Source organism: Rousettus aegyptiacus, unplaced genomic scaffold, assembly GCF_014176215.1.
Source record: "Rousettus aegyptiacus isolate mRouAeg1 unplaced genomic scaffold, mRouAeg1.p scaffold_m13_p_7, whole genome shotgun sequence".
In the NCBI taxonomy this organism is placed as follows: Eukaryota; Metazoa; Chordata; class Mammalia; order Chiroptera; family Pteropodidae; genus Rousettus; species Rousettus aegyptiacus.
In genome coordinates, this window is record NW_023416310.1 from 89,225,543 (window position 1) to 89,249,847 (window position 24,305).

The 24,305-nt window shown below is 42.8% G+C and overlaps 1 protein-coding gene across 6 annotated transcripts in view; it reads right to left on the reverse strand.

Annotated features, from left to right (window-relative positions):
- Positions 1 to 23,802, reverse strand: part of SLC36A1 (solute carrier family 36 member 1) — a 48,297-nt gene extending 24,495 nt beyond the window's left edge. Inside the window, exons 1-6 of one of the 6 annotated variants that reach the window (XM_016118743.2) lie at positions 23,628 to 23,802; positions 20,820 to 21,033; positions 19,101 to 19,174; positions 16,877 to 16,944; positions 5,787 to 5,934; positions 86 to 176 (exon numbers count right to left, since the gene is read on the reverse strand). In XM_016118743.2, the coding sequence (XP_015974229.2) occupies positions 86 to 176; positions 5,787 to 5,929 (234 nt within the window). In that variant the 5' untranslated portion in view covers positions 5,930 to 5,934; positions 16,877 to 16,944; positions 19,101 to 19,174; positions 20,820 to 21,033; positions 23,628 to 23,802. Of the gene's footprint in view, positions 1 to 85; positions 177 to 5,786; positions 8,018 to 12,178; positions 12,332 to 16,876; positions 16,945 to 19,100; positions 21,659 to 23,627 lie in introns of those variants that run through there. The other 5 variants (XM_016118745.2, XM_016118746.2, XM_036224471.1 and 2 more) reach the window with 5 other exon arrangements.
- Positions 23,803 to 24,305: the final 503 nt, after the last annotated feature.

The window sequence follows — 24,305 nt, forward strand, 5'->3', positions numbered from 1 at the left end:
TGTTTTAAATGGATTAAAAAAAAAAACAACCCACTATCTCCAGAAATTTGTCATGATAATTCCCTCTACCAATGCAGACTCTTACCAAGATGCCTGCATTTTTCACTGCCAGGGGCAGCCCGAGCAGTCCTGTGCCAATGTTGCCTTTTAACAGGTGGATCAAGGTCTGGAACCATCTGAAGAGGGAAGAAGGTAGACATGGGCATGTTAATGAGAGCTAACATTCATCAAGTGCTTAGCTGCCTTTACGTATCACCTCAATCAATTTCCATAACATCTCTATGAGACATGTAGTAACTTTATTTTATGGACGAGGAAGAAACTTGATCAAAGTCATATACTGGTAAAGAATAGAACCAAGATTCACACCCAGGCAGTGTGATCCTAGAGATGTCTGAGAACCCTCTCTTTCTTAAAGATTAGACCAGAGAGATAGTGTGGCTCTGTCTGGGCACTCTATCCTTTCCTAGTATATTTGGGCCTGGTTTTCACCACAGACTTGTCCACTGTAAAGAATTAGATCTCTTACTGTAAGAGAGGGTGACAAGCTCAACTGTGAAGGACAGATACTGATGTGAGAGAACATGGGAAATAAAAAATAGAAGCCCAAAACCTTTAACTTAAAGTTTTATGGAAAGTGAACAGAGTAAAAGTCATGTAATACCTCAGGAGGCCAGAAGTCCCTGATGTACTTTGCATTAAAAGAAAAAAAAAAAGTCAAATGCAATACATTTCTAGGATTGGAGAAGCCTTCTTCAGAATTTATCCTTCTGCTTTGAGAACAAATTTTTCCCTTCCCTCCTGGACAGAATGTCCCCCTCAAGGTGCAACTGTAAAGCCTGTCACACTTTCTCCCTCATTTTTTCACTCAGCAAATACTATCCATCATGTGTCAATGCAATGGTGGAAATAAGTAAGAATCAGATATGGACCTTAGTCTCTAGAAACTAATAATGTCTCAATGAACATAAGGCGGACACGTTAATAACCACCTAAGGTAGAAAGATCTAGGTCTGAAAGAAACAGGAACAGTGCCCAGGAAGGGTAGGCAGGTGAGGACTCCCAGTGGAGAGCCCAGCATGACAGCAGGGTTTGTAAGTGTGTCAATGGAGAAGAAGTGCCTGGAAACGTGCTGAGAGAGCAACGTGGGGCACCAACACTGAGGAGTGAGTTGGTTTCGTGGCCACCCAAGTGGGAGTAAGGATTAGAGAGGAATTCCTACTTTTGCCACAGAGAACGAAAACTCATCAAAGGACTGACAGCAAAGGAGAGGTCTCCTCTTCAGTATTTCCTATTCTTTGTTACCTCCAGGATATGGAACAGGTCAAATATGGTATGGCTTTGTGCCACATCAGACTCACCCAGGATTTGGCTCCTGGCACTGTCTGGAAATTCTTCTGCCCAAATAACCTAAATTCCTCCTAAATGATGCTTATATGCATCTCTGTGAATCTACAATTCCAGAGAAACCAAAAGAAAATAACACATGTTACTCGGAAAAACCAAATTAAGACTCATTTGCACCCTCTGGAAAGGAATTTTACACTTGGTAACCTTTCTAGGAAAAGGAAAAACACCTCTTGAATTTCCTATTGTCCCCAAGCTTATCAGGAAAGATCAAAGAAATTGCTTCAAGTCTATAGAGAAGAGGCTGAGTGCTGTTCAGGACTATGCCGAGGAAACAGCTTACGGAATGGACTGAAAGAGTCTAAGGGTGACTCCATCATTATCAGCAGCCAGCGAACAGAAGGTTATGGGCAGGATGATGGGTCAGCCAAATTTCTATCTTGGCAAATGTTCAATCCACTAAAAGGCAAAGATAAGCACTGTACCAAACCCAACTACCCTGCAGAATCCTGGGTTTCATGGGAGATCAGGTGGCTCTAGCCCTGGCTCTGCCACTAATTCCATATGACAATTCCTTTCCATTCTCTGGGCCTCTTGTCTCATCTGTAGAGTGAGGAGACTGGACTAGAACAACATACTTTCCAAGGTTCTTTCAGCTCCAAAATATCAGATTATAGGCAATTGACTAAAATTACTCTTTTTAATCAATGACCCCAAGCTGGGATTACTCCAAATCATATGAGTATCACAAAATCAATTCCACGAACTACAAAGTCTTAATTATGGGAGGGTAGAGGAGTGGGGTGGGAGGGAGAAATAAGCCTTGCAAATCTTTGTAGTTCTGTTTATGCTCCAAATCAGACACTTTTTGGTCTCAGGACCTCTTTATATACTTGTTAATTATTGAAGATCCAAAATAGCTTTTGCCTATGTGAATTATGTCTCCTGATATCTACCATCTTACAAATTAAAACCAAGGAATTGTACAAATATTAATTTAAAATAACAATCTAGTACATGTTAATATAAATAACAGATTTTTAATAAAAAAATAACTCTATTTTCCAAAAAATAAACTGTTGAGTAGAATGGCATTATTTTACTTTTTTGCAAATCTCTATAATGTCACGCTTAACAGAAGACAGATGGATATCTATTTCTGCAGTCACTCTGTTGTCACACATTGTTTTGGTTGAAGTATAAAATCTGTCCTCACACAGATATATAGTTGAGAAAGGAAGGCACATTTTAATCACATCTTCAGAAAATTGTGGTATTTTTTCTTTGACACTACGCCAAAACTCAACATGTAGTCACTTCTTGGAAATTACCTGAAACATGGGATCTGAACTTTTCATCCTCTATTACATTAAAACTCACTGGTGATCGTCCTCTTTGATCCTTCAACAATGGCTAATTTTCTAATAACACACTTTCGTCCTCTCGAAGATACTGGTTTTCTAGGTTATGCAGATCTTTCAAATGCTGGCATATTATCTTACACAATATTAAAAAAATCACATTTATTAATATCACCACTGATCTCATCAGAAAATCTCTAAGTAGAGGGGAGCTGTCCAGGTCACAGTGCTGGATAAAAGGTTTTTCTTATTTTGTTTGAAAGCGCAAATTTCATTGTGGGCAACAAATATTGTTGATTGTTTTTCTTGAGGTGATGGTCTCATTCCTTTCATTTTCAAGAAAATGTCTGCCAGTACTTAGGTCTGAATAATCTATAGTGTGTAAGTTGTTCTTTCTAGCAAAAATAGTGTCCTATGGGGAAAAAAAGCAGCTAGTTCAGTTCACGACTTGAATAATCACTTAAGATCTTTTCCTTGAGATAAGTATCGTACCTTGGCATGCAGTAAAAGCGCTTCATGCATACTTACCAAGTTGTCACATAGACTATTACGATCTGTACTGAAGGATTAAAGCTTAATAAAATTAGCGATTTGACTGCTTCATCAAAAACATGCTTAAGTAAAACTGACTTATTTTTTTCACATATATGGTGGGAAAAAATACAATGACAACTAGCATAATTTGGTACCACCGCCTTGATTTATGCTAAGGTACCAGCAATTTTACCCGCCATTGCTTCTGTACCAACAGTGCAAATGTCAACACGCGAAAAGGCAATTAACATCTCAGTATTATTATGAACACAGTTTCGAACTCTCACACTTCTTGAAATGGTCTCAGGAACCCCAAAGGGTTTGAAGACTACACTTTGCAATTGGCTGCTCCAGATAACCTAGAGAAAACTAGTTTCAGTCAACTGGTTTCCCAGTCTGCCAACCTGGGGAAGAATTACCAAGGCTCAATCAATAGCTGGTATAAAGTAACTCAACTAGGCAACAAGAAGAAAATTTTGTCCAGTGCAGTGAAATAAGTCTGTTGCCAAAACAGTTAACAACTTGATAACATTGTGTTAGGAAATAACCTTCCTAAGCACATCATCATGGAAATGTTTGGGGTTCCTATTTGCACCACTGACTCAGGGTTTTTACTGAGCCCTTAACCCCTAGAAGAACCAAATGTATGTATGCATATATGCAGCAGACTAAGAGATACTTCTGTTTACTTTGATCCTTGGCAAACTAGGTGACAGGATGGGAGCAAGGTAAAGGTAAACAACGAATCTAGCTCAAAAACCTGTCCCTAACACCTCTCACATATAAGATTCATGTAGGCTAATAGGGTCCCCCAAATCAGCTTACACTTTAATCATATCTGGCATGTTTTCTACACATAAATGCTTATGTGGATCCAGGCCTCAAGCAAGTATTCGACCAATCTTCCAAGGCCCAAAGGAGTACTTTACCTTGTACCACTTATGATGGGACTGTGATACATGCCCATTACGGGAAAGATGGGCTTTCCTGGTCACCTACCTTGTATCACAACATCAGGGCAGCATGCCCATCAGAACAAGGTATACCCTGGAAAATGTCCCAATACAAGTCCAAGGAAGGTATTTTCTGATTTGCTCAATTTACAACAAACAAAGGGAAATAACATGGGGTTAAATACTAGTTATAACCCAATGTGAAAAAAGATATTCAGAATAGCTAACAGACATGCACTAGGCATCAATACATATAAAACCTGTGAGCTACCATCCTAAAGTTACTAGCTGGCTGGTTCTAAACTTCAGAGAGGTCCCTTTAAAAACGTAAATCTAGACCATATAGCAAGCATTGCATAGAGTTGATGCCTGAGAACAAGGAACAAAAACTGGAAGGGAAACTACAGAGAGAGAAACTTAAAGGAAGTATTTTCAATAATGAGTATGACTTCTGAAGAGAAGCAATCACATGTCATTGGTCACATCCGGAGCTCCTTCTGCCTGGGGGAAGCCAACTGGGTAGGAAAGGTTAGGAGGAAAAAGAGGAAAGATGGTCCTCAACACTGCTCTAAGCAATCTTTTCCATCAGTTAACAATGCAAGCAAATGAAGGAATCTACAAAAGCATGCTCCATGAGAAATCAGCTGTACACACTGAAGCTTTGCAAGCAGACGTCAGCTAGTGGTGGAGAGGGGCTGGTAACTGGACAGTCCAGACCCTCTAGTTCTATCCCAGTTCACCAGAGAAAGTGCCCTGCACCAGGAGAGGCTATAGCCAGAGGGAGCTTCACCAGTAATGAGCTCCAAGAGAAGCTTCCATGGTCTCCTTGGGCAGTCAAGGGGACAGCATAAATCTAGTATAAAGGGTCACTCAGTAAGTCACACCCAACCCATAAGGGAACACAAAAAAGGAACAATAGCTAAAAAATCCCCCTTTGAATCTTCTAATTTGAGTGGTAAACACCAGACAGTGAGCATAGTTTCACAGTGGAGTCCTCAATTTTATCTTACATTTGGAGAAACTGAGGCCCAAAGAGGGTCCAACTCAGCCCAGATGAGTCCTAGGATTCAGTTTCCAGGGGTGAGACATAAGCTCTTTCTAAGGAATGCACAGCAGATTTCTTCTCTATCAACTCTTTGATTTTTTTAAGTGCAGGAGTAGTTATCCCTCCCTCTTCCCACTTCCTCAGCCAAATGAACTAGCTCTTTGGTAATAGGGACAGAAGTCTTGGGGAGACTCTGCAAAGGAGACTTCCAATTGGGCTTGGATATATTTAAGGTTCTAGCATAGAGGACCCACATTCTAAATTAAGAAAATGTTCTCTACAAGTTTTTATGTCCAGGCTTACTTGGCACCAGCCTTCCGGGGCCAACACAGCTAAAATGAACGAAGAATAAAAAGCGGACTGTAGAGTGGCAGGCAAGGAGCTCAAATTTCAGCACTGTGACTGCCCGATCTCTTCATTTTCATCTATAAAGTGGGGAATTAACAAAACAGGGGAGCAAAAATAACGCTAAGGGAGACTATGTTACTAATGCAGAACTTAGAAATGTGAATCTCCCCCAAGAGGGTAGAAGAAACAGCTACTTACGTTGTGCTGCTGCTTTCCCCAAACCGCTGGAAGGAGCCTGAGGAGGAAAAGTTGTTCAGGCCTTCGGATGGGCTCTCGCTCGGGCTCACGTCGGTGGAGCTGTAGTCAGGGTAGTCCTCATTCCGAAGTCTCTGTGTGGACATGGTAGCTGGGAGAACAAGACCAATGCTAAGACCACCAGTGGCTGGGGCCTTTAGCTCCAAGCCTGGAGTGGGCTCTGGGGTAGAAGCAGCCATTGTTACAGCAGCTCCATGACAGCTGCACTATGGATTAAGTAAAATGCGAATGAATGCCTGTACTTATAAAAATGAAAAGGTACAAAGTTCTCACGGGCAGGCTGAGCTGATTCAGCTTCTGCCTCCCAGCCTTCCCAGTCCCCAGTCAGTGGCATGCTCATAAGTTTCTGAATTTGCCACAGCACACCTAGACAGAGCAGAGTTGAGACATGCTTGGGAGGGGTGAGGGAAGATGCAGACAGACACTTTTAGGAAGGCTTCCCTGTTCTTTAGGTCAGGATTAACTGTCCTTTCCTTTCAGCTAATTTCTTGGACCTTGAACAACAGTTAAAAGGTTTCTCCATCCATCTTCCCGAAGAGCAAGCCCTCAGAAGATGGGAACCTGAATATTCCTAGCCATATCCTATTTTTCCTCTGTTCTCATTAGAGAAAGAACCTTGGTGCATTCAAGAAATCCCCTCTGGATCATCCAATTCTCCTCAAACTCACCACCGGGTCCCAGAGCCACCAATGGATGACCGTCTCTTTCTCTCGGCCATGACCTCTGGCCTATTCTATACTCTTTGGAGGTCATCAGAGATTCTCATCACTTGTCTCTAGGACTCTTTTCTTGCAACCCAGCATGAATACTGAGAAATGGCAGCTGAAAGCAGCTCAGAGGAAGACCAGGCAGGAGCATGAGAGGTGCTGACCACTGGCCCTTGTCTCAGCATCTCCCTTCACAAGTCTTCTTCCTTTTTATTTTTATAGGTTTGCCAATTTTTTTAAGATGGTAAAAGAAGAAACCCTTCCTGTTGTGTGCTGAGGAAGGATTGTGAGGATGGCGTCCCCTGGGTGGACTTTCTCAGTAATACTACTACAGAAAAGAGAAGAACAATGACTTCTCTAAGATACACAGTAAGGATACATTTTGGGAGTCATGTAGGCCCCCAGGATCCTAGAGACTACTGCTAAAAATGCCTTCAGAGGTCACTCCTACTGCTCATTTTACAGAGAGACTTGGATTCTAGTCGCAGCTCTGCGAGGGGTGACCTCGGGCAAGCCCATACTCCTACGTGGGTCTCGATTTCCCTGATTGTCTTTGGGGAGATGAGGGGTGTTGCACTAGATGATTTCCCGAGGTCCTTGCAGTTCTGGTATTCTATGACCCGAGACCTACTATCAGCAAGTCTCGAGCAGGGCTCCCACAGAGGGCCGGGGACTTGCTCGAGACGGCTGGACCCCTTGGGGAAGCGTGTTAGAAGCCCTGGCTAGTCTTTTGGGTGGTCTTTCCCATCTCAGGGCCTCAGTTTCTACACCTGTCAAATAGAACGTGAGGGTCAAGGGAGATAGCAATGGTTTCTTATATATGAGAGCAAAATTAAAAAAAAGAAAAAATAGGTAAATTAGACATTGTCAAAATTAAAAATCTGTGTGTCTCAAAGAACACCATCAAGAAAGTGAAAGACAACACACAGAATAAGAGAAAATTTCTGCAAATCATATTTTTGATAAGGGGCTTGTACCCAGAACGTAAAAAGAACTATTATAACTCAACAATAAAAAGACAATCTAATTAAAAATGGACAAAGGATTTCAATAGGTATTTCACTAAAGATGTAAAAACAGACAATAATTACATGAAGATATTCAACATGATTAGCCATCAGGTAAATGCAAACTAAAAACCACAATAAGATACCACTTCGTACCCACCAGGATAGCTAACAATCAAAGACAGAAAATAACAAGTATTGGCAAAGATGTGGAGAAATTGGAACCCTCCCATACTGCTGGGTGGGAATGTAAAACAGTGTGGTTACTTTGGAAAACAGTCTGGCAGTTCCTCAAAAGGTTAAACGTAGTTACCATATGACCCAGCAATTGCACTCCTAGGTACATATTACAATGAAAATGTATATCCACAGAAAAATGTGCACACAAAAATACATAGCAGCATTATTCCTAATAGCCAAAAAGCAGAAATAAACCTTACGAATGGATAAATGCAATGTGGTATATCCATATAATGGAATATTATTCAGCAATAAAAAGAAATGAAATACTGATACATGCTATGACATGGATAAACCCTGAAAAGATTATTTTAAGTGAAAGAAGTCAGCCATATTATATGATTTCATTCACATGAAAATCCAGAAAAATGAACCCTATAGAGAGAAATTAGATTAGTAGTTGCCTAGGGTTTGGAGTAAGAAGTTAAGAGGGATTAGAGGTGACAGCTAAGGGGTCAGAGTTTCTTTTGGCGTGATGAAAATGTTCTAAATTGATTGTAGTGATGGTTGCACAATTTTGTGAATATACTAAAACTACTGCATTGGACACTTTAAGTGGTTGAACTGCATGCTATGTGAATTATGTCTCAATAAAGCTGCTATTAAAAAAAAAACAGTTATGAGCCAAATCTGATTTAACTTGAGCATTTTATTTTTAACCAGTGTATCTCATTATGATGGATACACTCCAGGTCTAATCTACCAGAGTTCATGGGTTAATGATATATGTAGACTAAAAATGCCACCCATTATTCTGAAACAGTGACGTTGGGTTGGACTTTGGAACCCAAAGAACTGGCAAATTCTCTAGATGCATTTTCTCTTCTCCATTGCTGGAATTCAAAGACAAGAACAAGGACACAGACTATGTTGCTATGTGTGATCTACCAGAAGAAAAGTGAAAACTGACTTCCATATGATTTGTTTTTAAAGAATAGCAGATAGGACTCCATCTAACCTACCACAGAAGTACATTCCATAAACTGAGACTCCTTCCTGAAAGAGTCTGCTGTGCGAGAAGCCACAAAATAGCTGCTGACCTCGGCAGGCCTGCAGAGGAGAAGCTGAACAGGCAAAGCCACTTGCCTTTTAGCCACAATCATAAAAATCACTAAATGACTTAAAGAAGATTGAGCTCCAGCTTCCCATTTAGAGGTAGGAAAACCAAGGCCCTAGCTGGTTAAAGATTTGGGATTAGAATCCAGCACACTAGATTCCCAGTCAGTGTTCTTTCTACCATACTATAAATGATCTACCCTCCCTAAAATCTCTTTAGAACAAAACTGAGGCAGGATTAGGTCTTCAGGGGAAATTCTGCATAATAAAAAGTACAGGAGTTCAGAGTTTGGTTGGGTGACCCTGAGCAAATTAATCTCCCTTTGTCTCAGTTTCTTCTTCTGAAGAATGTTGTCAATAATATCTGCATCACAACACTGTTGTGAAGATGGAAGGTAAAGATGTTAAATATGTTGCTTGGTCCATTACGGACACTCATTGATGGTAGCAATTGTAATTAGCACTGTAGAGAAGTTCAAGGACAGCAAGTCAGAAAGTTTGCTGTACAAATTAAGTGCTGCAGCACTTCCTCCATTCCATGACTATGGAGTACTGAGCCAGGTCCCTATCTTGAAAATGGTGACCTATGTGCCATGAGCATCCTAGTGACCCACACAGACAGATTCTTGAACTTCACTGGAAAAGGGAAGCACAGAGGAGTCTTACCTACTAGAGAGGGTCATCAAGAACTGGCCCTGGGTATCAAGGCTTCCCAGAAAAATGTTTGGGAGATAAGAGACAGCACCAAACACAGCATCACACAGTTTATATTTTGCCATATTCAGAATGCCCCATCCATTGACTCCCACACCCATCAGAGAGAGGCTAGATTTGTGTGCTCAGACCCAGCCAATAAGGCCTCTCTAAAGGAGGGAGGTTCACTACTCCTCCAAGGCTTGGATTCAGGGACACAGGCTCAATATGAGTTTCTGCTACAGGAAAAGGAAAAGCTTGGTGTTAGTGGTTAGTCAGTTACCTATTTCTGGAAGGGGTTATCAGGATCAGGCCAGCAAAAGTAGACATCAAAGTCTATTCACTCAACTTAGTTCTAGAACCTTGTTTCAGGTCAGGGTGGGAGGAAGAAATATATTATTAACAGCGATGACTCTTCAGCATCTGACCCTCAAAGAACTTTAAACATTTCTTTAAACATTTAAAGAGGATATGCTCACTGGGAGGGGATGGGGATATAAAAAAAAGAAAGAAAGAAAAAGAAAGAAAAAAGAAAAAGCAGGAGTACTCGACAATAAGAATAGTTATCTGAAGCAAGAGAAAAAATAAAGCTCTTACAAAAGTAGACCTCTACTCCATTCTACTTCATCTCCCACAGGCTTACATGACCAGTCCTAGAACTGCACAGAACTTCTGAGTTGGAAGAAAAATTAAAACTTTACCTAGTCCAATCCTCTAACCAACACAATAATTTAATCTAAACATCTCCAAAAGTAACAACTGCCCAGTGATAATTACTTCTAGTGTCAGAGACCTCCATGCTCTGTGTTGCAATGTGAGAGATGTTAATTCTTTGAAAGTTCTTATGTTCACCCAAAAACCACTTCCCTTATGATATTTCATCCACTGGTCCTAGCTGTATTACAAAAGAAATGGAATCCGTCTCCTTACACTGCCTTTAAAATATACAAAAGACAGCTCTGAGAACTTCAAGCACAAGGATAAAGCCAAATGAACAGTCAAGGAAAAATAAGGACCAAAGAGTAGACACTTATAAATGGCACAATCAAAAAACAAAGAGAAAGCAAAATAATGTTATCATCAGAGCAGCCTGCTGCTTATGGCCTCCACTCCAGACAGTCTCAATTTCAGAACGAATAACCAAGCCTTTTGTGTCCTGGTACTTGACTTCAAGAACATCTTTAAAGAAAACATGCTCTAAATGTACAAGTTAATTACTGTAGATTAGTCTTTTGAAAAGAGTCAAAGAGGGCACTGATCATATTTAAAGTAATAAAAGACAGTCAAAACCATTTTCTGCTGTTATTTAGCTTGGTCATAACACAAAGAGATAGGAGGAAAGAGGAAAAGAATTTCATGGCAACCTAGAAATAAGTTAAGTAGGGAAACTGCTCCCTGGACAACTGGATTAAGTCATGTTGCAAGGCAGATGCTAACGTACACTGGGGAGGAAAACTTCTCTGATTGGAAAACAGACCTAGATGCAGAGAATGTCAGAGGAAAAGAGGCCCTTTGAGATTCAAATGATCATTGTACACACTGGGAAACCAAAACCCAAGTAAGAACTGGAGTCACCCAAGATTGCAACACAAGTGTCAGAGCTAGAACACCATCTTCTCATTCCCCAATCTCGGTTCCTTCCATTACACCATGCTGCTATCTTACTTTAACAAACCTCAAATAACTGCAAAATATCCATCCAAATAACCAGTATCCTCCAGATCTCACAAGCCACACAAAAAATAAAGCAACGACTTTTATATGCTTCAAGTTAAGGCCAGGGCTCTCCGCAACCTCAGCTGCGAGCCACCTGTCCTCCCAGGAGTACACTCCAATTCTTATCTCATATTTTGGTATGACTTACACTAAACTGCAGGACAGCTAGAAAGAAAATCTACAGAATGATGAGTTTGCAGGAAAAAAACGTGAACACTGAAACGGAACCACACCCATAGCCGATGCGGAGCTAAAAAAAAAAAAAAAAAAAAGGAAAAGGAAAAGGATGCGTTTTCACATGTCAAGTTCTCTGCAGGAGGCAGGCAGTGTTGGTGAAAAGCAAACAGCCGCTGGAGCTCAGAGAGACTTGGATTCCAGTCGCAGCTCTGCGAGGGGTGACCTCGGGCAAGCCCATACTCCTACGTGGGTCTCGATTTCCCTGACTGTCCTCGGGGGGGATGTGGGGTGTTGCACTAGATGATTTCCCAAGGTCCTTGCAGTTCTGGTGTTCTATGACCCGAGACCTACTATCAGCAAGTCCCGAGCAGGGCTCCCACAGAGGGCCGGGGACTTGCTCGAGACGGCTGGACCCCTTGGGAAGCGTGTTAGAAGCCCCGGCTAGTCTTCTGGGCGGTCTTTCCCATCTCAGGGCCTCAGTTTCTACACCTGTCAAATAGAACGTGAAGGTCAAGGGAGACAGCGTGAGGGAAAGGCAGTCTCCAGTTCGCCTCATCCCAGGATGGGTGCCCGCAGGGTACTTTAGCTGAGGCGCGGGAGCCGCGGGCACTCGGACCCGCAGCGCGGGCCAGTCGGTGCCTGATCCCAAGCATCCGCTGCGCCCCCGAGGAAGGCGACACCGGTGCTGAGGAAGGCGGTGACTAGCCGCCGGTCACACAGCCTGTCCGCGCGGACTCACCGCTCGGGTTCCGCCTCCGGCCCCGGCTCCGGCTCCGCTCCGGCAGCGACTCCTGCCTCAGCACGCCCACCCCAACCCGCCTCAGCGCGGAGGTCTCGCCATCAGCCCTCAGCAGCCCAGCAGCCGCTTCCGGGCCTCGTCACGTGAGCCGGCGCCCAAGCTGGAGGCTCTGGTCACAGGTTCCCGCGAGCCTCAGCTCCTCCCCTCTCGCGGTGCTCCGGAGCGCGGCGCCGCAGCACCCCCTGGCGACCCGCTGCTGACACTGAGGGAAGGGCCGTGTCCCTGCGGGCTGAAGACTGGGAGCGCGAGCTGGGCGGGGCGTTGGCCTTGGAGCATGCGCAGTGAGCCCCGAGTCGAAGAGCGGCGTTCCCAGGGCGCAAGCTTGTGAAAGATAATTTTTACTCTCGCTCTATTAACACGTCTCAATGAGCGCGTATTGCTTTTATAATGAAAAATAACACATCTTTAAAAATTTTTTCTACTCGTATTTTTAGGACTTTACGCACACTCATTTGTGGCTGCTACTGGAAATGGGACTGAATGTGAGGGAAAGGAACGTTATCTTTCTAAACTATTTAAAATTTTTGAGCAACATTTTTAAGTGAACGACATTTCAGTATGTTTGAAGTATATGTGTTTTTTATGCTTCTCTTTCCTCCTCTCAGCAGATTTTACTTTTCAAAATGAAACTTCTAGTAGTTTCTTATGAAACTAATGAGCCTAAAAAACTATTGGCGCAACTACGAAATAGATCAAAATAATAATGCTGCGTGAAAGAAATCAGAAAAAATATTCCATTTATATAATGATCTAGAAATTTTTAATCCACACTGACAGAAAACACATCAGTGGTTACCTTGGAACGCATAGGGAGGCGAGAAGGAGAGAGAGTGATTATAAAGGGGCATAATGGAACTTTAAAGGTGATGAGTATGTTCGCTATGTTGATTGAGGTGATAGTTTCACAGGTGGATGTATCTTGAAATTTATCCACTTATACACTTTATATATAGTTTATCCTATGTATACCTCCATAGCTGTTAAAATATTTAGTAGGAATTATATAAATAATACATTAATATATTCTTATTAGGAACATTAGACGATATATAAGTATAGTAACGGAAATTCCTCTTCTCCCAAATTCACTCTTTTCTCCAAAGATTTAAAGTTACCATCATGTGAGTATTTTTCTACACTATGTATTGATAGAAATATACATATATACAGAAATGTACAGATTTTTGGTACTAATATTGGGAATTATGAGTATCAGTAGTTATTGTTTTGCTTAAGACTTTCATTCTTCACTGTCTATACTGTTGAAATTATTTTGTAAACACTATGGCCATGCTGCCCTGAACAAGCCAGAGCTCTCTAATCTCAGAAGCTAAGCAGGGTTAGGCCTGGTTAGTACTTGGATCAGAGACACCTAGGAAGACTAGGTGCTGTAGGCATAAAAAATAAAAATAAATAAATAAATAAATAAGGGATTGTAAGTTGACAAGGTCCTTGCAATCTGTGAGATCAACCAACTGTTGCCTCACCTGTAAATAAATAAATAAATAAATAAATAAATAAATAAATAAATAAATTCTTTCATGAACATATGTTACTTTATATGTGTTTAAAGTCTAGTTATTTTTTTTAATCTACTATTAGTTGGTTCATTTCATCAGGAAAGAAAAAAGAATGAAGATTCATGCTCAATTCAAAATATGAAGGCTGGTGAGTTTATCCCATTGCTAGAAGAATCCATCAGCTTATTGACTGCTCAGTGCCAGGAACTATGCTTGAAATGCTGCTGAGCCAAGTCAGTGAATGCACCCATTAGGTCTTCTCCATGCTTTGAATATCATTGATTCTATGACTTCTCCTAAAGTCTACTCAAGAAAGCCAGGTCTTGTGAAAACCACACAACTCCCTGTTGGAATTACTGATGCAAGTGGGAATTCACCTTCCCCAATCTGCTCTTGGGATGCACTAACTGTAAATAAGGATTCTTTCTTATACCTGACCACCACATCCTTAGTAGAGAGACCCTTGGAAAAAGGGTTCCATCATTTTCAGATACTGTTAACTCTATCAACTTTATCATTATGTGGTCCTAATTAGAAATTAACATACAATAACATCTCCTTATGGTTCCTTTTCCCAAATACATAAATCTCTACCTCTTATTGTTTACTCAGGAATATAAAGATTTCTAGTTGAAAATGAACATTTCTGTATTTTAACTCTTTTACTCTAGAAACCAAGCAAAAACAAAAAGGAAAAAATTGCAAATTCTATTTTCAGTGAAGCCAAAAGATAAATAGAAACCATGTATACTAAAATATGTATAAGGGCTAACAAAAGCAGCTGAGATCAGACAGAAGCTGTGGGGGACAATGGGAAAGAAACTCAGAGAGTAGCGAAGGGGCTCAGTGGGGGCAGATGTCAGAAAAGCACCAGTAAAAACTCTTTTCCTAAAGATGAAGAGCTCACTCAGAGCTGCATAGCTATATCCCTTTATTTTGTAACAACAGGCATAGAAACAGTTCAGCAAGACTAGCAACAGAAGCTTTCCTGAGTCTGGTTTGGATCAGGGTAGCCATGAAGACGAGGATGACAGAATCATATAGATGAGCCATATTTGCAGGAAGCAATCCATCTGGGGGAACAGAGAAGAAAAGACTAGAAATACATGTGTTGGTGAGGATGTGGAGCAACTAGAAATCTCATCCATTGGTGGTGGGAGTGAAGATGGTGTAACCACTTCGGAAAATTGTTTTGATAGTTTTTTTTTTATAAAGTTACACACATATTTATCCTATGATCCAGCAATTCTACTCTTACCTATTTACCCCCCCCCCCCCAAAATCAAAACATATATTCACACCAGGCCTGGACTAGGATAAGGCAAGCAAGGTGCTTCAGGTGGAAAATTTAAGAAGGCTGTCACTCTCAGGGTTGTGCAAGTGCAGGATTGGCACTAATAAGAACCAGAGAGTAGGTGCCTCCTTAAATTTTATGACCTAGGCTTTTTCGCTTGCCTCACCCTAGTTCTGGCTGGGTCCCACACAAAGACTTATACTCAGACATTCATAGCAGACAAGTTAGTAAAGCTAAACTAGTAAAAACCCAAATACTTATCAATAGGTGAATTGATAAACAAATTGTGGCATATAGAGAAGGAAGGAACTACTGATACATGCAAAAAAATATGAATGAATTTCATTATGCTAAGGGTAAGAAACCAGACACAAACGCTGCATAGTATATGCTTCAATTTATATAAATTTATAGAAAGAGCAAAGACTAGTGACAGGTAATCACTGGTTGTTTGGGATATGAGGGGTGGGAGCTGACTACAGAGGTAACGAGCTTTCTGAGGAGATGCTAATCTACATCTTGATTGGGATTGTGGTTACATAGGTTTGCACATTTGTCAAAAGCCATTACCCAAAGCATGTGAACTTTATTGTATATAAATTATACTTCTAATGGTTAATTAAAATTTTTAAGAGATTAAGAGTTAAGAGGTTAAAACGTCTGAGAAAAGTCTCTAGGGTGAAAGTTAGAATAATCATATGCATGAACACGTGAAAGCACCTCGGAGGAGACTGTGCAAAACCAGCAGACGAACAAATATCCTCAGAGATATAAGATGTTGCAATGACGAAATAAGAACAATGTACTTTAGAAGACATTTTTTTAAGAAAAAAAAAAAGCTCTCGGAAATTAAAATAATAAAGAATCAAAGAGAAGAGTAAGAAGATAAGGATGATGAAATATGTTTGGGTTTTTTTTATTAATAAATATTTAGTATCAATGTGCTAAGCACTGGGAATACAACAGTGAACAAAGTAGACAAAAGTTCTTGCCCCTATGACAACAAAAATAAATAATGTATCTCTCGTGTATCTGCTGTAGAGAAAAGTCAGGGAATGGAGAGGGAGTCTAGGGGCAAAGGCGAAGCATTGCGGTACTTTTAAATAGTCAAAGAAGGTGCCATTGAGAAGGTGATATCTAAACAAAGACCTAAAGTAGATGAGGAAACAAGCCATGTGGATTTTTCTGGAAAGGGCATTCTGGGCAGAGCGAATGGCATATGTGAAGGCCCTGGGGTGGGAGTATGCCTAGCCTGTTTGAAGAATGACAAGGTCAGTGTGACCGGAGCAGAGTTAGCTGTCAGAAGAGAAGGTTAGGTCCAAGCAATGAGTGGGTGAGATTTGTATAGAGTTCTGTGAGCCATTTTAAGGACTTTGGTGTTTACTCTGAGTGAGATGTGAAGAGATGGGAGTTTGAGCAGAGGAGTGCCATAATCTGACTTGCACTTAAGAGGACGCTTTGAATTAGTGGTTTTGTACATTGATTTTCTCTGTTCTTGTAATTCATATAGTGATCATAATAAATAAGAAATTTCACATATATGTATAGTTATATGAAATAAATAGAAAATGTATTAAATAAATAGAATTTTTAAAGGGCACCTTGACTATTAGGTTGATATAGTAGGCAAGGGCAGAAACGGGGGCCAGATGGGAGGCAGTTGCAATGAGATTATGATGACCTAGTCAAGAGTGATGGCAGCGAAGATGATGAGAAGTGATCAGTTTCTGAAAACATTTTTTATGGTGGATCGGAAAGCTTTCACCCCCTGCCCTTCCTGAAATCCGGTTAAGCTTCCACCCCACCCACAGACCCTCTCCTAACCTCTTACTCAGCCAGCAGCTTCCTTCTTCTCAGTCTTTGCGTGAGACAGGGCCAACCGTTAGCTCCCCCTGAAATCAAGACAGAAGAAGGCACCACCAGATGAGAAATATTGCCGCGATGGGGCCCAGGCACTTTAAAAGATCTGGAGCGAAACCACAAAGCCCATCTGTAGGACAGGCAGACCTTGGGGTTACCTCACAATGCTAACAAAGGGCCTGGGAGAGCTCGTAAGCCTCCTGTTGCCACTGAAGAAGCACTGGCGCAGGTAAGGGCTGCGGCCCGCTCTGCCCCTTAATAGCAAGTCCCTCTCCCTGTGGCTTCCGTTTCTCCTCAATGGCATGACTAGGGAAAGGACATTTATTTCTCAGATCTTCCAGCACTGTGGGTCCTTTTCCCTGCTTCGGCTGCATTTCTCCTTCCTAAGATGACCGGTGGGGGCGGGCGGGGGGTGCTAGGTCAGCCACAGAATCATTGTATCTCACACGTTAGAATTTCTTCGAGATGGTCTGCTGTAGCCCATTTCTTTTATATAAGCCTCAAAGAGACAAGGCTATTTTTCAAGGTCACACTTGGCAACAAGTGAGAGAACGTCTAGGTTTTCCTGCAACCCCCTCACTTAGACCGTAGGATTCCACGGTCACAATTTTCCATATGAAGGTATTGATTGGTACCTGTTTAGCAAGCAAATAAATTCTGTCTGAGTTTTCAAAAAATACAATGTAAGATGACATTATGGGGAAAAAAACAATGACAATAAAAACAGTGAATGGTTATATTAGTTTTCTATTGCTGTGTAATAAATTACCACAAACCTAGTGGTTTAAAACGACACACATTTATTGTCTCCCAGTTTCTATGCGTTGGGGATTTAGGCATGGCTTAACTCAGTCCTCCACTTAGAGTCAGCAAACTAATGGGTGAGACATGGACAGATAGGAGTTGGTGACCCGCCCAAAGAATGGGACACTTGAAACAGAGACTGAAGGTGCTGCCATTTTGGGGAATGACAAGGTCTAGTGGGTGTCTCAGGCAGGGTGGAGGACAAACTATTTGGAAGCGAAGGTGGTCAAAGATATAAGAGGCTGGAGTACAGACGACTCATTTATGGTGGCTAAAATGATCGACGATGATCACAGTGACATGGTGGAGGGAGGGAGACAGGGAGAGAGAAAGACAGAGACGGAGAACTCGCACTAGATGGAGGAGGGGGCCCTGAGGGCTGCGGATGCTGTGGCAGGCAGCGGTGGTGTGGTCTGCAGGCAGAGGTCCAAAGGAGCGAACATTTTCAGAGAGGAGGGAAGAAATGAGCCAGGAGCAAGGATCCTAGCCCCTTCCTGTCCATGTGGTGTGAGAGGTACGAAGAAAACAGCCCCCCCCCCGCCCCAACTAAAGGCCTGCAGAGGAAGCAGAGACTTCAGGAGGAGCCACATTTTAGTTAGATAAGGTGAAGAGAACATAGCCATGCAGGAGACGTCCCTCTTCCCCGGGAAAACCTTTACGGACCCCTTTACAAGAGGAACTGCTTTTGATTACATACACGCAAGCGTCTTAACTTTCCTTCGGAGCACTTATCACAGTTGACATTTTATACTTATGTATGGGAAACTGAATAATAGTTACGATTTCCAGCTAAGCTCCCGGAGGGCAGGGACTGCATGGCCTGGAACCAGTGGGTCCCCAGCACACAGCGGAGTGCCCAGCATGTGGATACTTAACCAGTATTTGTGGCAGGAAGGAAGAAGAGAAAGAACAGACGTAGAGCAACTGTGAGGAGTCAGTGTGGGTGGAAGAGGAGCCCATACTACTGTCCATTCATGCTTTGGCCGTCTATTCTTCTTAAGGAGCAGAGCCTGTGTCACTCCAAGTGAGGAAGGTAGAGCTGCATTTAAGCTCTTCAGCCACTAAGACTCAAGCAGCTGAGAGCTGTGCCTTGAAGCTCCTTGTGCCAAACTTGTTCCTGTTCAAATGTCTCCCAGAGCTATAGACACTCCCAGCTCTTCATCCACCCAGTGCATGGAGCTGAAGAGCAGGGTATCCACCTGCCAGGAGCTTGGGAGTGCCTCCCCCAGCTGGCAGTCCCTGAGTGGCACAGCCCAAGGAATGCCCCAGTGGCCCCCAGAGAGGGCCAGCAACTCCTTCACCTGGGCTCCTGCTGCCTGGAGGAGACCAGTGGGACCAAGCGAAGGTATTTTTCTCCCAACAGAAGCTTGTGGGTCTGACATACCTGGAGACTGCTACCGAATTTTTTTTCTTTTCCTTCCAGCAACTCAAGGAGCTAAATCTGGGCTCTCCTCCATTCTGGACAGACAAGCAAAGAGAGGTGTAGAGAAGTCATGTTAGTGGCAAAGATAATGCTCCTTGAAGATAATGCTTTGAATCTTAAGTGTAAATCTTTCGAGGTCCATTCATTCTACATTATTGAATACCCAGACATCGTGGGGCCTACAGCAATGAACACAAGGTGCCGTTATGTCTTTGACTCTAAGGATCTCACAGCCTGGGGAGAAAGAGATGTACACACATAACTGAAATTCCGGAGAGAATGGCACGAGTAAAAAGTGTTCTAGAGGGCTCAGAACAGGAAGGTGGTATTTCTAGACGGTGACAACAGGGAAGGCTTATGTTAGAGGTGGCATCTGAGCTAGCAGTCCTTGGAGAAATGATGTTGCCAATGAGGACATTCATAAAGCATTTTCTGCCTCTACTGAAGAGGTAGATCAAGCTTTCGCCAGCAAAATCAAAGAATCCCAAATCTGGCATTGACCTGGATCAGTAGAAAATTGTGGAAATGAGCCTCGGTTTTGGAGTGAGTCGGAATTGAGCTCAAGTCCTAGCTCTGCCACTTACTAGCTGTGTAACCTGGGACAAGTTACTGGACCTGTCTTTGTTTCAATTTCCTCATCTATAAATGAGGATAGTATCTACCTCAGACAATTGTTCTTAAGTGTCAGTTAAGATAGTCCATGTAAAGCACTTGAAACAGTGCCTGGCACATAGTAATTGTTAAGTAGAAGGTTAGCTAATTCTCACATGGAACAGACTAGCTGCCCAGACTGTGAGCAACCTGAGGTCAGTGAACAGGCCTCATTTACTTCTGCCTCCTCCTGAAGCTAGCACAGAGCCTGGGCACAAGGAGCTCAGTCAAGTTTTGCAAAATGAATTAACACAGGAGGCATCCTCTTTGCCAGCCTCTTAAATTGCACACAAGGGAAGATTTGGGGACCATCGAGTATGGTCGAATCTTCTAAGGAGGTTCCAAAGAAGGCTGTGTAAGTGCCAAAGGTCTTTTTAGAAGATCAACTGTCATCTGTCCATGAAGGTTTAAGGGACCAGTCTGCTTGAGGTTTGTCTCTGGAAGTGTTTGCGCACTGGCTATGGCAGGAAAAATTCAAGCATTTTATGGGAGAGAAGAGAATGTTGAACTAAATGGCTTCTGGGGTCGCAGGATAACCTATGGTTAAGAACACAGAAAAACAGATTGATTCCCGTCCCAGCTTTTGCTACTCCCGTATTAGCTGTGTCACCCTGGGCAAAGCTCTCCCGTCCCTGAGCCTGGGTAAAATAGAATGAATCCTATTGCTTTGTTATTGTGAGGGTTAAATAAGAAATGGGTGTTAAGTATTGTGCAGGCAGCACTTACACCCAGGATTTCTCCCTCGTGCAGGGCAGGGTCTGAGTCTGGCACTGGCACCCTTGGGTTTTCTGTCACAGCTTTACTCATTTCATGAGGAACTTCCTCCTCGAGATCTCACAAGGCAGCAGAAGGAGGAAATGTTTTTTTTTTTTTTTTTTTTTATCATTTGTCCCCAGATCACCCACAAGTTAAGGTCAGGTTGCCTGTCTTGGAAACCTGAGTGCAATTGGATTCAGAGTTAGCGTCAGTGCCAAGGGAACAAGAAAGAACAATGAATCTGGGAGGGCCACTGAGACACATCAAACTCACCTCTGCTTGGGCCAGCCAGGGCCTGGAGACGCAGCCCGGGGAGTCAGTTCAGGGCTGGGCCATCCCCGTGCTCCTCCCAGCATCACCTCATGTCCCAGTAAAAACACCTGGTTTTTGTGGACAGCTTTTTCTGCCATGGGACAATATCATGAGGTCATAGAAACAGAGCAGGAATGGACCTTGGAGGTCATCTTGTCCTGTGCATCCCGATCTCCTAGCAGTCAGAATTTAGGGGAGGAAACTTAGTGTTTTAGGCAGAAAAATGCCAGAAATATATTTCTTAATGAGAATTAGGAGCTTACATAGCCATTAGGAGGGACTCATTAATCCATTTGACTGATGGCTCCAGGAGAACAGGGCCCTGCCTGTCTTACTCACTGCTATGAATCCTAGGGCCTCGCACAGCTCCAGACACTCAGTAGCCGCTCATTACATATCTAAAATGAGTTAGTGAATGATTTCAGAGCTCTTAAGGGAAATGAGGAGGCACAATGAGCACCAGCAGGTGTTGACAGCCATCATTTCCACCATATTCCTAGCATATATCTTCCATTCAGCCTGTGTAGAGAAAGACCTGTCTTGCTCTCTCCTCAAAATATACTTCTGAACCCAGCAAAGTCCCATTTCCTCTCCCACAGGCTCAAGAAGCCCTTTAGGGTCTGTGGGGATATGGTGATGTGGCACAGGAGACCAGCCTTGCACCTGGCTGCGGGACCACACCCCCTAGGGGAGGTAGGTACCTTGTCCTCCCCTTGCCTAAAACGGGGTAGGATGATGGTGGGTCCCAAGGAGGTCCCAGGGAGCCTCTGATTCAATGTTGATATCTGTTCCTCTGTAAATACAATTCTAATTAATAATAAATATTTTTTGATGTCTTGAGACAGTTGTTGTAAAAGTTGGTCCCCAGGCCAGCTGCATCAGTATCATCTTGGAACTTGTTAGAAATGCAAATTCTTCAACCCCATTCCAGACCTACTGAATCATAACCTCTGGGGATGTGCCCAGCAATCTGTGTTTTAACAAGAAATCCAGGTGATTCTGATGCATATAAAAGTTTGAGAAACTCTGCCCAGAAGGAACAACTGTGCATTATTGACTATAGATGCAGCTTCTAGGAGCAAATTAATATATACAAAATGAAAGTTTCCTGTGTTTAACTAGAGAATCTTCCTTAATCCTAAATGAAAGACAGCTATGGGGGCATAACCAGGACCCAAGACTTGCACGTGAGTCTAGATTCACTATTATAGGGTCAGAGCTAGGTGCTTCTAGAATCCAGCTCCCTGAAGTGCGGATGGGAAAATTAAGCCTTCAAGACAGGGAGCAATTTGCCCAAAGGTGCACAGGCTAAAAACCATGACTCTGAGAAAAAGTTGTTATGTAAATGCAGTCAACTCCTAGTTATCCTGGGAAAGAATAATCCTAGTTACCCTGAATGTGGATTAACTGATTCTGATGGCTGGAGTTTAGAGTCGCCAGCCAGGTGACAGCTGAGCTGTGCCGGTTTCTTTACCAGCTCTTCTTCCTCCCCATCATTCCACTGCCCATTAGTCTGTAGTCATTGGAACTCAAAAGACTACACAACAAGGCTGTATGAGACACTGTTCTCACAGTGTAACATAAATCATTCTCAATTCAGCAGATATCCTGTTTTGGTAAAAATCTTTGCTGGCAGTCATTTACAGGAAATATATTTTGATGCCACATTTTGTTATAACTGTGATTGGGAGTACACTATAAACCTCTTTACTCACCCCTACTGATAGTTAATTGTGGACCTGTCTAAGCAGGAGAGCGTAGGTCCAAGGCAAGCTGGGACCACGGTATAAGACATGGGCAGCAGAGACCCTCAAGCTCCAGTGGCCGTAGCAGCCAGGCCCAAGGTACATGGAAGAAAAAAGGGGCCAGGCTGAGGAGGCCCCAGGCCAAACTGAGATAGCTCCTAACCCTGAACTTCAGGAGATGCCAGCCAGCATGCAGTGACTCAAAGTCAGATAGACTGTGTACTTTTTAGAAGATTGTTCATTCACCGAGAAAGCAGAGTCCCATTCACTCATTAATTCACTCACCCACTTATTGACCAAGTATCTATTGAGTACCCACTATAGGCCAGGCACCACATTAGGTGCTAGGGAGAAAGGGGTCAATAAAATAGACGTGATCCCTACATTGATGGAGTTTTACAAACTAACCATAAATGAGAAAAGAAGTAAATGTATAATTATAAATTAGGATGAAAGCTACAGGGGATTGGGGGAAACTTTTCTGAGGAGGTACAGTTTAAGCCGAGATCTGAAGGACATGTAAGAGCCAACCACTTGAAGAGGTGTGGGAAGAACTATCTTGAGGAAAGTATCAGCGAAAGGCTGTGAAGTGGGAAGAGCTCAGAATCTTTCAGAAACTGGTGAAGCATAGAGCGAGGAGGAAGAGATGTAAAAGGAAAGAATGGAAGGTATTGGGAGCCAAATCACGGGTTAAAATGTTATTCCAAGAGCAGAGAAAAGCCCCATAAGGGTTTTAAGCAGAGGAAGGGCATGATATAATCAATAATTTTAATCACTCTGGTTGCTGTGTGAAACATGGATTGGAGGGCCAAGAATGGAAACAGTCATTCCATGGGGGAAGGGGTGCCCAATTCTGAGCAGAGTATTGAGTGTTCAGGTGAAGTCGACTGGAATTGGCGGGAGGACAGTCTTCCTCCTCCAGGAAGATGAGATTGGACAACAGATAATGGGACAGGGAGGCCAAAGCAGGCCCTCTTGTCTCCACACCTACCTAGACACAAAGGTCTTGCCTGGAAAAACATACCTGGACACCGCTGTAATGAGCCTGCCAGGGTGTTCCTGTCTCTCCTGGAGCTGGAAGAGGTCTGAGGCTGCCACAAGGCTTCCTACATGTGGCTACAGGTAGCAAAGGCTCCCAGCGAAGAGAAGCGAGGCAGAGGCTGATGATACCAGCACATTCGGTGGTCCCGTCTTCTCTCTGCCTTCCGTCTTTTTATAACGAATAATCTCCTCCCAATGCCCAGGTACCTCGTGTTCTTTCTGATCATGGGCCAGCTGGACTTTTCTGTGTTCTCTGTGTTTCTGGCAGATAACTGTAAACAGGAAGGGCAGAGCATTGGAGCAGAAATAGAAGATGGCAAGAGATAGCCAGCGTGAGTTTGAGCAGCTCCGTACATGCAACCAAGTTAGTGAAAGCCTAATTAATTCAGCCTTTGCTTTGGAAACTTCAGCTCTTTATCTCAGAGTAGCAACAGATAAAACTGACCACACCTTTTCCACTTGAGAATCTTCAAGTTCTCCCTATTGAATGGAAATATATTCTAAACACCTTAATTTGGCTCAAAAGACCCTGAGTGACTCGGCCTCCACCTGATGTTCCACTTCTCTTCCTATGCCCTAATATATCTGAGCCATCTCCCCTTCCCAAATATATCCCATCCTTTCCTGCCACTGAGCCTAATTTACGCTTCCCACCTACAAT